This window comes from Oncorhynchus mykiss, chromosome 6 (genome assembly GCF_013265735.2).
Source record: "Oncorhynchus mykiss isolate Arlee chromosome 6, USDA_OmykA_1.1, whole genome shotgun sequence".
In the NCBI taxonomy this organism is placed as follows: domain Eukaryota; kingdom Metazoa; phylum Chordata; class Actinopteri; order Salmoniformes; family Salmonidae; genus Oncorhynchus; species Oncorhynchus mykiss.
In genome coordinates this window covers 31102000-31116366 of record NC_048570.1, presented here as the reverse complement: position 1 = coordinate 31116366, position 14367 = coordinate 31102000, and the positions used below count along the sequence as shown (strand labels likewise).

The following is a 14367-nucleotide window of genomic DNA, read 5'->3' as shown; positions in this document are numbered from 1 at the left end:
TAAGTTAATACTTTGTAGCGCCATCTTTTGCTGCGATTACAGCTGTAAGTCGCTTGGGGTATGTCTCTATCAGTTTTGCACATCGAGAGACTGAAATTTTTTCCCATTCCTCCTTGCAAAACAGCTCGAGCTCAGTGAGGTTGGATGGAGAGCATTTGTGAACAGCAGTTTTCAGTTCTTTCCACAGATTCTCGATTGGATTTAGGTCTGGACTTTGACTTGGCCATTCTAACACCTGGATATGTTTACTTTTGAACCATTCCATTGTAGATTTTGCTTTATGTTTTGGATCATTGTCTTGTTGGAAGACAAATCTCCGTCCCAGTCTCAGGTCTTTTGCAGACTCCATCAGGTTTTCTGCCAGAATGGTCCTGTATTTGGCTCCATCCATCTTCCCATCAATTTTAACCATCTTCCCTGTCCCTGCTGAAGAAAAGCAGGCCCAAACCATGATGCTGCCACCACCATGTTTGACAGTGGGGATGGTGTGTTCAGCTGTGTTGCTTTTACCCCAAACATAACGTTTTGCATTGTTGCCAAAAGGTTCAATTTTGGTTTCATCTGACCAGAGCACCTTCTTCCACATGTTTGGTGTGTCTCCCAGGTGGCTTGTGGCAAACTTTTTATGGATATCTTTAAGAAATGGCTTTCTTTTTGCCACTCTTCCATAAAGGCCAGATTTGTGCAATATACGACTGATTGTTGTCCTATGGACAGAGTCTCCCACCTCAGCTGTAGATCTCTGCAGTTCATCCAGAGTGATCATGGGCCTCTTGGCTGCATCTCTGATCAGTCTTCTCCTTGTATGAGCTGAAAGTTTAGAGGGACGGCCAGGTCTTGGTAGATTTGCAGTGGTCTGATACTCCTTCCATTTCAATATTATCGCTTGCACAGTGCTCCTTGGGATGTTTAAAGCTTGGGAAACATTTTTGTATCCAAATCCGGCTTTAAACTTCTTCACAACAGTATCTCGGACCTGCCTGGTGTGTTCCTTGTTCTTCATGATGCTCTCTGCGCTTTTAACGGACCTCTGAGACTATCACAGTGCAGGTGCATTTATACGGAGACTTGATTACACACAGGTGGATTGTATTTATCATCATTAGTCATTTAGGTCAACATTGGATCATTCAGAGATCCTCACTGAACTTCTGGAGAGAGTTTGCTGCACTGAAAGTAAAGGGGCTGAATAATTTTGCACGCCCAATTTTTCAGTTTTTGATTTGTTAAAAAAGTTTGAAATATCCAATAAATTTCGTTCCACTTCATGATTGTGTCCCACTTGTTATTGATTCTTCACAAAAAAATACAGTTTTATATATTTATGTTTGAAGCCTGTAATGTGGCAAAAGGTCGCAAAGTTCAAGGGGGCCGAATACTTTCGCAAGGCACTGTACCATGTGACCTCACAGGACTACAAAAAGGACCCTGCTGTCTCCCCCTTTTAGCCTCTTATCCTGCTGGACCTTCATCGATGAGGGAGAAGACCCTCCATCTTCAGTAGGCTGACCACAAGGAAGGACCTTCGCCTTAAAATGGCAAGAACTGGTAAACTGATAAGTTAGGAAAAGTACATTTATAGAAATTGGGACGGAACAGCCCATGCACTAAACAGTCTCAGATGGAGTTTTAATTTAAGCTAAACTTCTTCAAAGAAAGAAGGATAAGATCATTTAGAGCACAGCCTCTGCAACTCAAAGGAAGAGCCATCAGGTAGAACAAGCAGGGACAAAACCCAAAGAGCAGTACATGAGGGACCATCCAAACTCAAAAAACCACCACCAAGGAACCCCTCAACTCAGGACAAATGAGGACACACTGCCATCTTTCCTTTGTTCACCTCCATGTGGCCTAACCAGAGCCAAGGACAACAGACTATCACATCTTTAAATATTAAGATAGAATGAAAGACAAGAGACCTCAATATATTTCCTACCTTTTCATGATCCCTCTCATTATGATTGTAAATATCTTGATTAGAGTTATTATACACTACATGACCAAAAGTATGTGGACAGCTGCTCATCGAACTTCCCATTCTAAAATCATGGGCATTAATATGGAGTTGGTCCCCCCTTTGGTACTATAACAGCCTCCACTCTTCTGGGAAGGCTTTCCACTAGATGTTGGAACATTTCTGCGGGGACTTGTTTCCATTCAGCCACAAGAGCATTATTAAGGTCGGGGCATTGATGTTGGCCGATTAGGCCTGGCTCACAGTCGGTGTTCCAATTCATCCCAAAGGTGTTTGATGGGGTTGAGGTCAGGGCTCTATGCAGGCCAGTCAAGTTCTTTCACATCAATCTCAACAACCCATTTCTGTATGGACCTCATTGTCATGCTGAAACAGGAAAGGGCATTCCCCAAACTGTTGCCAAAAAGTTGGAAGCACAGAATTGTCTAGAATGTCATTGTATGCTGTAAAGTTTAGATTTCCCTTCACTGAAACTAATAACAGCACCAGACCATTATTCCTCCTCCACCAAACTTCACAGTTGGCACTATTCATTGGGGTCAGACTGCCAGATGGTGGTGTGATTCATCACTCCAGAGAACGCGCTTCTACTGCACCAGAGTACAATGGCGGTGAGCTTTACACCACTTCAGCCGACGCTTGGCATTGCGTATGGTGATTTTAGGCTTTTGTGCAGCTGCTCGGCCATGGAAACTCATTTCATGAAGCTCCTAACAAACAAGTTATCGTGCTGACATTGCTTCAAGAGACAGTTTGAAACTCTGTAGTGAGTGTTGCAACAGAGGACAGACGATTTTTACACGCCTCAGCACTCGGCGGTCCCATTCTGTGAGTTTGTGTGGCCTACAACTTCGTGGCTGAGCCGTTGTTTCTTCTAGACGTTTCCACTTCACAATAACAGCACTAACAGTTGACCAGGGCAGCTGCAGTAGGACAGAAATTTGACGAACGGACTTGTTGGAAAGGTGGCATCATATGATGGTGCACGTTGAAAGTCACTGAGCTCTTAAGTAAAGGCATTCTACTGCCAATGTTTGTCTATGGAGATTGCATGGCGGTGTGATCAGTAGTATACATCTATCAGCAACTGGTGTGGCTGAAACTGCCGAATCCACTCATTTGAACGGGTGTCCACATACACTATATACACAAAAGTATCTAGAATGTATAAAGAGCTTGTGTTTGTCTTGTTATTCTGGGAAAGAACTCAAATTAATTCTCAAAGAATTTATACCTTCAGATTCATCTATGTATTACTATTAATCTAATTTTGGTCATGCCTTCTTAGACAAACTCTCTGAGGAATTACAAGACACATCTCAGGGACACCAGGATACCAAGGAGACAATCAGCCAAAACATACAGTACACATGAGGCCGCTCAAAGTATAAATAAAACAAAGCAAATCTTGGTCTAACAAATAAAATACAATATGTGTGCCCAAACCAGTGTGTTTTTAGACATAGGAAAGCATTTAGCAAAGGAAGAACTGTCGGCTCAGTTTGAGCTGCTGTGAAACTAGAGAGACGTAGTTGTATAGAATGTGAGAATATGAGTTTGGTGTATGATAAAATCCACAAGGCCATGTGGAATAGGATGTGGAAAAGAATCACATTAGGGGTCAACAGGAATATGCTGCATTCTGTATCCAAGCTCAACCACAAAAGGGACAAATTGTATATTACTCTATGGAATTACAAAATGACATTACAAACACAACCCACAGATAAAAAGGTACAATGGTGGGTCAGGAGAGGAATGGGGTAGAGGATTTTACAATGATACATTCATATACTACTGAGTAAGTATACTGTAGGCATTAGTCCAGAGTGAAAATTGTGTTGGTTGAGCAGAGGAGAAGTTTGTGGGGAATTGATTGGGAGAACTGATGACAGAAATATCACAGTTACTATGTGTGGCATAGTAATATAAATTAAAAAGATATATACAGAAAGAACTACCTGCTTTTGGCCTTCGCTTAGCACAGAGCCATTACCAGGCTGAAATGAGCGATAAATCAAGGGACGGACCCAAAAGTTTTGACCGGGTAGACTATCTCTGTCTTTGAGGAGATAAAAACTATGGAGAAAAGTCTGAAGTTAGAACAGGTGACAGAATACCTTATTGATTCAAACCCAAGATAATCAATGGCTGTTGATGGCTGGGCCTTGTACATTGAGGGAGCATTAGGTGACCGCTAGTGTTCTGAAGATCCACACATTCCATGGTCAAAAATAGTGCAATCTTCCAGACTACCAGAGTCAGAGGCCATTTGGTGTTCAAAGGCATTTGTATTTAACCAATCAGAATTCTTCAGTATGATTTGAAACATATTCAACTCTCTAAATAGTGAAAGTTGTATTATCTAACAGTGTCCCTACTGGACTGCAGAACGAGATCCAGGCAGAAAGTCTGAAATCTTTAACTTAGATGGAAAGTAGTACCCTGCAGTTGACACTAGAAATAGAACATCTTCTCTCAAAACACTGAGGACTTTAAAGGGATTTGTTTCGAGCCACTGATTCTGATCCTATAAGCTTATTTGATGTTTCAAAAGTAAGTGTGTCAGGTTTTTTTCTGATAAAAACAATATGTTGTGAATCTGTGAATATCAAGAACACATGTTGAATCACCCATATTTGATTCCAAATTAAGATTAGAATTTGCTACTTTTATATGTTCAGAATGTACACCGTTTCACTCCTTTAGTAATTTTAACATGTGTCAACTCAAAAACGTAGCCCCAACTGTTTCGTAGTAGATTTTGATCAAAACAACTCTTCCAGAAAGCATGGGCCAAAGAATTTGAGAAACTAATTCAGGCGCTACAATGTAAATTGTACAAGGTCTCAGCCATCAACACAGCATCTGAAATCATTTGGTTTTGTGACAGATGTTTTATTCAATACAATCCACATAATTGATTAAACAAGCAGGCGGCACAGGCAGTTCTCATGATAACGTGTGTTCCTACTACCACAGTCCAGCAAAATGCCAAATGAGTGCTTTCACAGAATCAGAACCTAGGGAATCTCTGTAATTATTTTTTTTTTACCATGATGAACAGTAGTTATTGTAGGGTGGCTTCTGACAAACTATCTTTCAAACCTTGTTGATTGATGAGGAGGCAGGACTTCTGCCATTATTTATGAGGCGGGCATGTCCAGAATTAATCAAATTAGGTAAATGAAATGAGATAACCAAGGGGTTTCAACCATTGTAAACATCCGGTTTGTGGGGGACGGATTTGGAAGGGGTTGGTAATTAGGTTTAGTTATGTTAATTAAGACTATAAATTAGAGTGAATTAGGTTTGTGTGGGTGTTGTCTGTGATTGATGTCTTTTGATGTCTTTTCATATCATATGGCATAATGTCAGGTAGAACCTGACCCGGGAGTCGTGATTTATGACCACAGATGTCAAATCTGGGATTAGGGACAGATTTTTTATAGAAGGGTATTTGCACACGACTCCCAGGTCAGGTACTATTATCATATGTAACATGTAAAATATTATTATAATAAATGTGTAAGATCATTGAAGATCTCTTGCACATATGAATATAATTATATCCACTGATGCTGCAGACAACAGTTTTCAACAAGTTACATTGGTGATGGAAAATGTCAGATATTCAAAGACCATCACATCTTTCACATTGCCATCAGTGAAGCTTATGTTAGGAACTCAGTCCTGCCAGTGATTAATTGACAGGTCTTAATCCCGCAGGGCTCCCTGTTAACCTTCAAGTGAATAGACCACTTATCCCAACAGAGGTAGGGTGAAAAATTGGAGAGAAATTGGTATAAGGGAGGTTGGGGTACTTTTTGGAATGGTCTTTTCACTCACGGGATACAGTAGCTCACCCCAAGAAACCTTTGCAAGGGTTAAATCTGCATAAACATTGTTGATTTACTGTTACCTTAAGATAAGACGGGCCCTCTCTAGACCCCTTTGTAATTAAGGTGTGGTGTGTCTGGACTTGTAGCCTGTTTGTGAGTCTGGGTGGTAGATGTAAATGGGGAGAAAGTGGGTGACATGTTAAAGTGGATATTGTCGGATGGTACTAATTTGATAAATTCAAATTCTGGGTTCACATAGAATTGATATAAGGGTCTGTGTACACACATTTAACATATTACATTTAAAATATTATTAGATCAGATTTGTGATCACAAAGGATCTCTCTCACACAACTGTATCCACCGATGCTGCATACATCTGTTTTCATGAATTAAGGATTATTTTACATCCCATACACTAATATTAGTCATTTAAATACAGTTTGCAGTAGCTTGGTGGTAGTTGAACTAAATTCAAATTTTGGTAGTGTTTTCAGTGGTTAATGACTTTTCCCCCCACGTAGCGGTGTAGATAACTATTGAAGCTACACACAATTTTTTTGTCGCTAAAATAAAATGTGTGAAGTAGGAAAGAATGTCCTTTATCTTAATTTACACTGGACTCCAGAGTGATCCGTTCTTGCTATTTGTAGTCTATGACATTTCAGACTTAGATGTCATAAATTTGTCAAAGTAGTTTGGATGTAGTGAACAACTTTTTAATGTAGCTTTAGTTAATTACAATACCCCATAATGATGAATAAAAAACAAGTTTTTGCTTGTTCATAACAAATATACAGTGCCTTGCGAAAGTATTCGGCCCCCTTGAACTTTGCGACCTTTTGCCACATTTCAGGCTTCAAACATAAAGATATAAAACTGTATTTTTTTGTGAAGAATCAACAACAAGTGGGACACAATCATGAAGTGGAACGACATTTATTGGATATTTTAAATTTTTTTAACAAATCAAAAACTGAAAAATTGGGCGTGCAAAATTATTCAGCCCCCTTAAGTGAATACTTTGTAGCGCCACCTTTTGCTGCGATTACAGCTGGAAGTCGCTTGGGGTATGTCTCTATCAGTTTTGCACATCGAGAGACTGACATTTTTTCCCATTCCTCCTTGCAAAACAGCTCGAGCTCAGTGAGGTTGGATGGAGAGCATTTGTGAACAGCAGTTTTCAGTTCTTTCCACAGATTCTCGATTGGATTCAGGTCTGGACTTTGACTTGGCCATTCTAACACCTGGATATGTTTATTTTTGAACCATTCCATTGTAGATTTTGCTTTATGTTTTGGATCATTGTCTTGTTGGAAGACAAATCTCCGTCCCAGTCTCAGGTCTTTTGCAGAATCCATCAGGATTTCTTCCAGAATGGTCCTGTATTTGGCTCCATCCATCTTCCCATCAATTTTAACCATCTTCCCTGTCCCTGCTGAAGAAAAGCAGGCCCAAACCATGATGCTGCCACCACCATGTTTGACAGTGGGGATGGTGTGTTCAGCTGTGTTGCTTTTACGCCAAACATAACGTTTTGCATTGTTGCCAAAAAGTTCAATTTTGGTTTCATCTGACCAGAGCACCTTCTTCCACATGTTTGGTGTGTCTCCCAGGTGGCTTGTGGCAAACTTTTTATGGATATCTTTAAGAAATGGCTTTCTTCTTGCTACTCTTCCATAAAGGCTAGATTTGTGCAATATTCGACTGATTGTTGTCCTATGGACAGAGTCTCCCACCTCAGCTGTAGATCTCTGCAGTTCATCCAGAGTGATCATGGGCCTCTTGGCTGCATCTCTGATCAGTCTTCTCCTTGTATGAGCTGAAAGTTTAGAGGGACGGCCAGGTCTTGGTAGATTTGCAGTGGTCTGATACTCCTTCCATTTCAATATTATCGCTTGCACAGTGCTCCTTGGGATGTTTAAAGCTTGGGAAATATTTTTGTATCCAAATCCGGCTTTAAACTTCTTCACAACAGTATCTCAGACCTGCCTGGTGTGTTCCTTGTTCTTCATGATGCTCTCTGCGCTTTTAACGGACCTCTGAGACTATCACAGTGCAGGTGCATTTATACGGAGACTTGATTACACACAGGTGGATTGTATTTATCATCATTAGTCATTTAGGTCAACATTGGATCATTCAGAGATCCTCACTGAACTTCTGGAGAGAGTTTGCTGCACTGAAAGTAAAGGGGCTGAATAATTTTGCACGCCCAATTTTTCAGTTTATGATTTGTTAAAAAAGTTTGAAATATCCAATAAATGTCGTTCCACTTCATGATTGTGTCCCACTTGTTGTTGATTCTTCACAAAAAAATACAGTTTCATATCTTTATGTTTGAAGCCTGAATTGTGGCAAACGGTCGCAAAGTTCAAGGGGGCCGAATATTTTCGCAAGGCACTGTATATCAAACATTAACTTCCATCCCAACTTCTTAACCTGAATTTAAGGACAATCCACTGGGCATAATATGTCATTTCAAAGTGGATAATTGGTTAATATTTGGTTGAGACGTTGATCAATGAGATTGCAACCTAGACTACCGTTCAAAAATTTGGGGTCACTTAGAAATGTCCTTGTTTTTGAAAGAAAATACAATTTTTTGTCCACAGTTCCTCTGTCCAGTGTCTGTGTTATTTTGCCCATCTTAATCTTTTATTTTTATTGGCAAGTCTGAGATGTGGCTTTTTCTTTTCAACTCTGCCTAGAAGGCCAGGATCCCGGAGTCACCTCTTCACTGTTGACGTTGAGACTGGTATTTTGAGGGTACTATTTAATGAAGATGCCAGTTGAGGACTTTTGAGACGTCTGTTTCTCAAAATAGACAGACACTCTAATGTACTTGTCCTCTTGCTCAGTTGCACTGAGCACCGGGGCACCGGGGCCTCCCACTCTTTCTATTCTGGTTAGAGCCAGTTTGCGCTGTTCTGTGAAGGGAGAAGTACACAGCATTGTACGAGACCTTCTGTTTCTTGGCAATTTCTCGCATGGAATAGCCTTCATTTCTCAGAACAAGAATAGACTGAGTTTCAGAATAAAGGTCTCTGTTTCTTCCCATTTTGAGCCTGTAATCGAACCCACAAATGCTGATGCTCCAGATACACAACTTTTTTATATCAGCACAACAGTTTTAGCTGTGCTAACATAATTGCAAAAGGGTTTTCTAATGATCAATTAGCATTTTAATATGTTTAAGCTAATCCAGGTTTATCAACGTGCCATTGGAACACAGGAGTGATGTTTGCTGATAATGGGCGTCTGTACGCCTATGTAGATATTCCATTAAATATATATTTTTTTTAATCAGCCGTTTCCAGCTACAATAGTCATTTACAACATTCACAATGTTTCCACTGTATTTATGATCAATTTGATGTTATTTTAAATGGACAAAAAAACATGTATTTTCTTTCAAAAATAAGGACATTTCTAAGTGATCCCAAACTTTTGAACGGTAGTGATTGTACCCACTCAAAAAGACAACCAAAAGTTAGTTGGATTTCCAATGTGTTATCACTATGCTTTTAACAATCTAAAAAGCACAACCAAATTCCAATGGAAAAACAATGTCATATTTTTGGTTTAGTTGTCACCCTATCAATGCGCTTTCAACCATTTAAAAGCACAACCAGGTTAAAATTAGAATATTTTGTTTATTTATATAACAGATTGTGTTATCACTGGTCTACATTAAAAGTATATGGTGCGACCATCTCCCCAGACTTTTGCATGCTATCTTGAACATGCATGCTATCTTGAACATGCATGCTTTATGATTACATAAGAAATGTATACAGTTACAGTAAACTCAAAATGTGGCCATGGATTGTGTTACTCATTTTAAAAGGTTGAACGTTACATTAATATTAACTTTAGGGTATTTACTGTATTACACATGTAATATTGAACTGTGTTTGGTTGACAACGCAACCAAATATTAACGGAGTCACTGGCTTAATCCCATTCTTTAACTTGTATTTTTGGTTGAGTTGAAGACGTGAATCTAACATATCTAACTTGATATGGGCTATTTATTGTATTTTAAAAGTGATATTGAATTGGGTTTGGTCGTCAACGCAACCAAATATCAACATTTGAAGGAGATGTATTTTCTGCTTGGAAAGTTCCATTGACTTAATGACTTAATCTGGCTTTAATATTTTCTGCTTGGATAGTGCCACTGACTTAGTCTGGCTTTAATTCCAGTTAGTCTACAAATTAATAACTGATATGTTGGATTCACGTCTCCATCTCAACCAAAAATCTAAGTTAAAAAATAGGACTAAATCAAATCAAACTTTAAATGCACTTTACATTCTTTAACATAGATGTTTGGTTGAGAGGGAGACATTAATTCATTTTTTTCTGCAAATTAATAATTTATAAATTGGATTATGGCAGACTGTCAGTGGCACAGATGGAACTATCCAAGGCGTAGTTACAGTACATCCCTGGGTGGGATCTCCTTCAAAATGTTGATATTTGGTTGTGTTGACATCAACGCATCATCACGCTGTAATGCTGAACTTCAGTTGATTGGAATTGAAAGGCTATGTTCCCTCGTTAGCGGAGACCACATTCACAGTAAACGCTGCATTCAGGGTCTTCAGAAAGTATTCACATCCCTTTTCTTTTTCCACATTTTGATGAGTTACAGCCTGAATTTAAAATTGATTACATTTAGATTTTTTGGGGTCACTGGCCTACATACAATACCTCATAATGTCAAAGTGGAATAATGTTTTTCAAAATGTATACAAATTAATAAAAAATTAAAAGCTGAAATGTCTTGAGTCAATAAGTTTTCAATCACTTTATTATGGCAAGCATAAAGTTCAGGAGTAAAAATGTGCTTAACAAGTCACGTAATAAGTTGTATGGACTCACTCTGTGTGCAATAGTGTTTAACATGATTTTTTTAATGACTACCTCATCTCTGTACCTCACACATACAGATAATTGTAAGGTCCCTCAGTCAAGCAGTGAATGTCAAAAACTGATTCAATCACAAAGACCACAGAGGTTATCAAATGCCTTGCAGAGAAGGGCACCCATTGGTAGATGTTTTAATAAATGTTTTAATTAAAAAGCAGACATTGAATATCCCTTTGAGGATGGTGAAGTTATTCATTACACTTTGGATGGTGTATCAATACAACCAGTCACAACAAAAGATACAGGCGTCCTTCCTAACTCAATTGCCAGAGAGAAAGGAAACCACTCAGGGATTTCACCATGAGGGAGAAAACTGAGGATGGATCAACATTGTAGGTACTCCTGTACAGAATAAAAATATTCAAAAACAAGCATCCTGTTTGCAACAAGGCAATAATGTAATACTGCAAAAAATGTGGCAAAGCAATTGACTTTTTGTCCTGAATACAAAGTGTTATGTTTGGGGGCAAATCCAATACAACACATTACTCTCCATATTTTCAAGCATAGTGGTGGTTGCATCACGTTATGGGCATGCTTGTAATAATTTTTCAGGATAAAAAAAAGAAACCAAATACCTGGTTCCGTCTGCTTTCCACCAGACACTGGAAACCCAAAATACAAGGCTAAATCTACACAGGAGTTGCTTACCAAGAAGACAGTGAATGTTCCTGAGTGGCCGAGGTACAGTTCTGACTTAAATCTACAGCAAGACCTGAAAATTTTTGTCTAGCTATGATCAATAATACATTTGACAGAGCATGAAGAATTTGGCTGTAAGAAAAAATGTGGAATAAGTCAAGGGGTATGAATACGTTCTGAAGACACTGTAAGTAGGCTACATTGGAAATGTAAAATTGGGAAATCTGTAACGCTTCAGTGATACCTGATATTTAGATTGAATCGAGCCCTAAATATCATTACATTTCGCTAGGCCTTTTGTTTGTTGAATTCTGCGTTGAATTCAAACAATAGCTGTTGATGACTTTGCAAAGGTTCTATAGGCCTAAATGGCATCATTGATGATTATTTTGCTCTGTTAGACCTACTCCTTGTAAAAATAGCACATTGGTAATAGTCAGTGAAAAATATCATAGCTAAGCAGGGCTGGGCTTGGTTAAAACCCTTGATAGGAGACCAGAGGGTAGCTGTAGACAAATCAATTCTCCAGTACTTTGTTTTAAGGTACAGATTCAACATATTTTATACAAGGTTTGTCTTTGTAGAAACTTGATTACCATGATGACATAATCCTGTAGTTAAAATGTCACCCTCAAAACAGTTGATTACTTTTTTCAAATCCAATGTATTTTCCACTTAATTTGTCAACGTGCAATCTAAGTTTGTCAACGTATAGTTTGGGCAGTTTGTGCCCAGTGGGAAGGTTAATTCTATGTTTTTTAACCTGTGCACTTGGATTCCTGTTTATCAGCACATCCCCTTATAATACCAAACCAAACTGGGCATAAGTACACACACACACGACAGGTTTCCTTTTGAACTAATTAGGCCCACATTGTAGGATCACTCCTTTCACTGTGAAGTGAAGCCAAAATGGGGCAAACATCATGTCAGTGTACTATTTAACTAGATGGAAAGAAGACTGGCCAACAGTTAATTGTCACGGATGAAAAAAACTCTCACAAATGTGGATTTTACTCTGTATTGCGTCACATTTGCAGATCAACGTTAACAACAAAAGAAAAACGTATAACATTATGATGTGTGATAAACCTCCATAACAAGTTACAACAATGATTTAGGCTTTGTCCATACTAATAATGATATTTGGAAATAGTTCATTTAAAAATAATCCATCAGGCACTACGTGTACTGGAAAGCTTATGTATGACACATGTAGTGTTACCCATGAACAGTAGGTATGAAACTGAACATGTGACAGATGAAAAAAACACACAAAAGAAACAAGCTGTGAACAAGCACAGCTTTTAAGAAACAATCTTATTTATAAAGGACTGTTTGTACAAAGGCCATTCCTTTTATAACTTGTAGCACGTGGGCAGGAGTCTCTAACGTGGGAAGGAGAGCTTAAATTAAAGCTAAACAACAGGGTGCACCTTGTTTTTGAAAAAATAAGTGAATTAGTGAAGAACACTTAAGGGTGAAAGTAATGGTGCAAAATGATTGCATGGGTGGTATAGTGTAAATACTTATGAGTGGCAGTTAATTGCATAAATCCTTCTATTATTATTTTATTCTGCGAACACCTAGTATAAACCCAATAGGCTATTCATGTGTAATGTCTAAATAATTAATAACATGTCAACAAAGATGTAGACTATTGTTTAAAGCCAATTTTGAGTCATATGACATTGTCGAGTAACACCGGAACCTGATAACAGTTTATTAAACCCTTCCCCTTTTGAACAAAGGAGCAACCTGAACCTCCACATGTTAATCCCTTTACCCGTGCCAAGTAGGCCTACTGTACATATGCGCTCATTAAAATATCATTGTCTCTTTGCTGGACTCTTCCAGGTTGGCTAAAACCAACAGAAAATGGTGGATAAAGGCTAAACATGTGAGGCTTGGGAACCATAGGCCTGTGGATAATACTCACCTTTGAACAAGGGGCAGATTGTGGCTAGAGCATGCACCGGTCCCAGACGGGTGTACTGCCCAATAGCAAACTCCATGAAGAGAAGGGGGATGCCACACAGAAACAGCATGAGAAAGTAAGGAATGAGAAAGGCACCTAAACGAAGGGAGATATGGAGCCAAATAGATTAGTAAAACAAGAAGTGTTCAAGATAAACAATAAATGTCTTGTTTAATTTGCAGTTTTTCTGGACCCCCGCAAGGCCGGAGTTTGTTAAACCTAACATTTCACAAAGCTATACACAGTGTCACAAATTGCTGGCTGGTGGCAATAACATATGTTGGAAATTCAAACATTGCTGATTGTAAAATAAATGTCTGATGCAACATACTAATCAGCTACCAATATATATTTTTATTTTAATATACAACTGTCCTGTATAGGCTACTTGAACCTGCATGACATGAGTCGTCCTCACGCTACCTCCCAGCGTGTATAGAAAGTTGTTGTGCGTGTGTACAATCTATAGCTATATACTGTATTTGGCTGCTATTTATACACTTTTTTTAAATGACACATGAAACACACAACCAAACAGCAAGAAAAAAAAAGTATTCGGCTTGAGGATAAATTCAGCCATTATTTCTTGTTGAACTCGGCGAATTTTGTCTGGCTAATGGCCAACACAAATGGGCTGCAATATTCAAGGTAAATTCAATTAAATCAAATTAAATCCAACAAGAGAGACTCCCCGGTCTCCTGAAGTCCTCCTTTATTGTGTGCAAATGTTTTCCCTACGGCCTGTAGGTCAATTGCGCTGCACACAACTTAAACTTAGTCTTGAATGATGCGTGCCAAGATACAGCGGCTTTGGAAAGTATTAAGACCCCTTCTCTTTATCCACATTTTGTTACCTTACAGCCTTATTCTAAAATTGATTCAATTATTTTTTTCCCCTCATCAATCTACACACAGTACCCCATAATGACAAAGTGAAAACAGGTTTAGACATTTTTGCAAATTTATACAAAAATAAAAACAAATACCTTATT

The 14367-nt window shown here is 38.7% G+C and overlaps 1 protein-coding gene across 1 annotated transcript in view; it reads right to left on the bottom strand.

Moving 5' to 3' along the window:
- LOC110525731 (sodium- and chloride-dependent GABA transporter ine) overlaps positions 1-14367 on the bottom strand; it is a 51121-nt gene that overhangs the window by 33821 nt on the left and 2933 nt on the right. The window contains exon 2 of the mRNA XM_021606130.2: positions 13337-13471. Coding sequence (XP_021461805.1) covers positions 13337-13471 — 135 coding nt within the window. The remainder of the gene's footprint in view (positions 1-13336; positions 13472-14367) is intronic.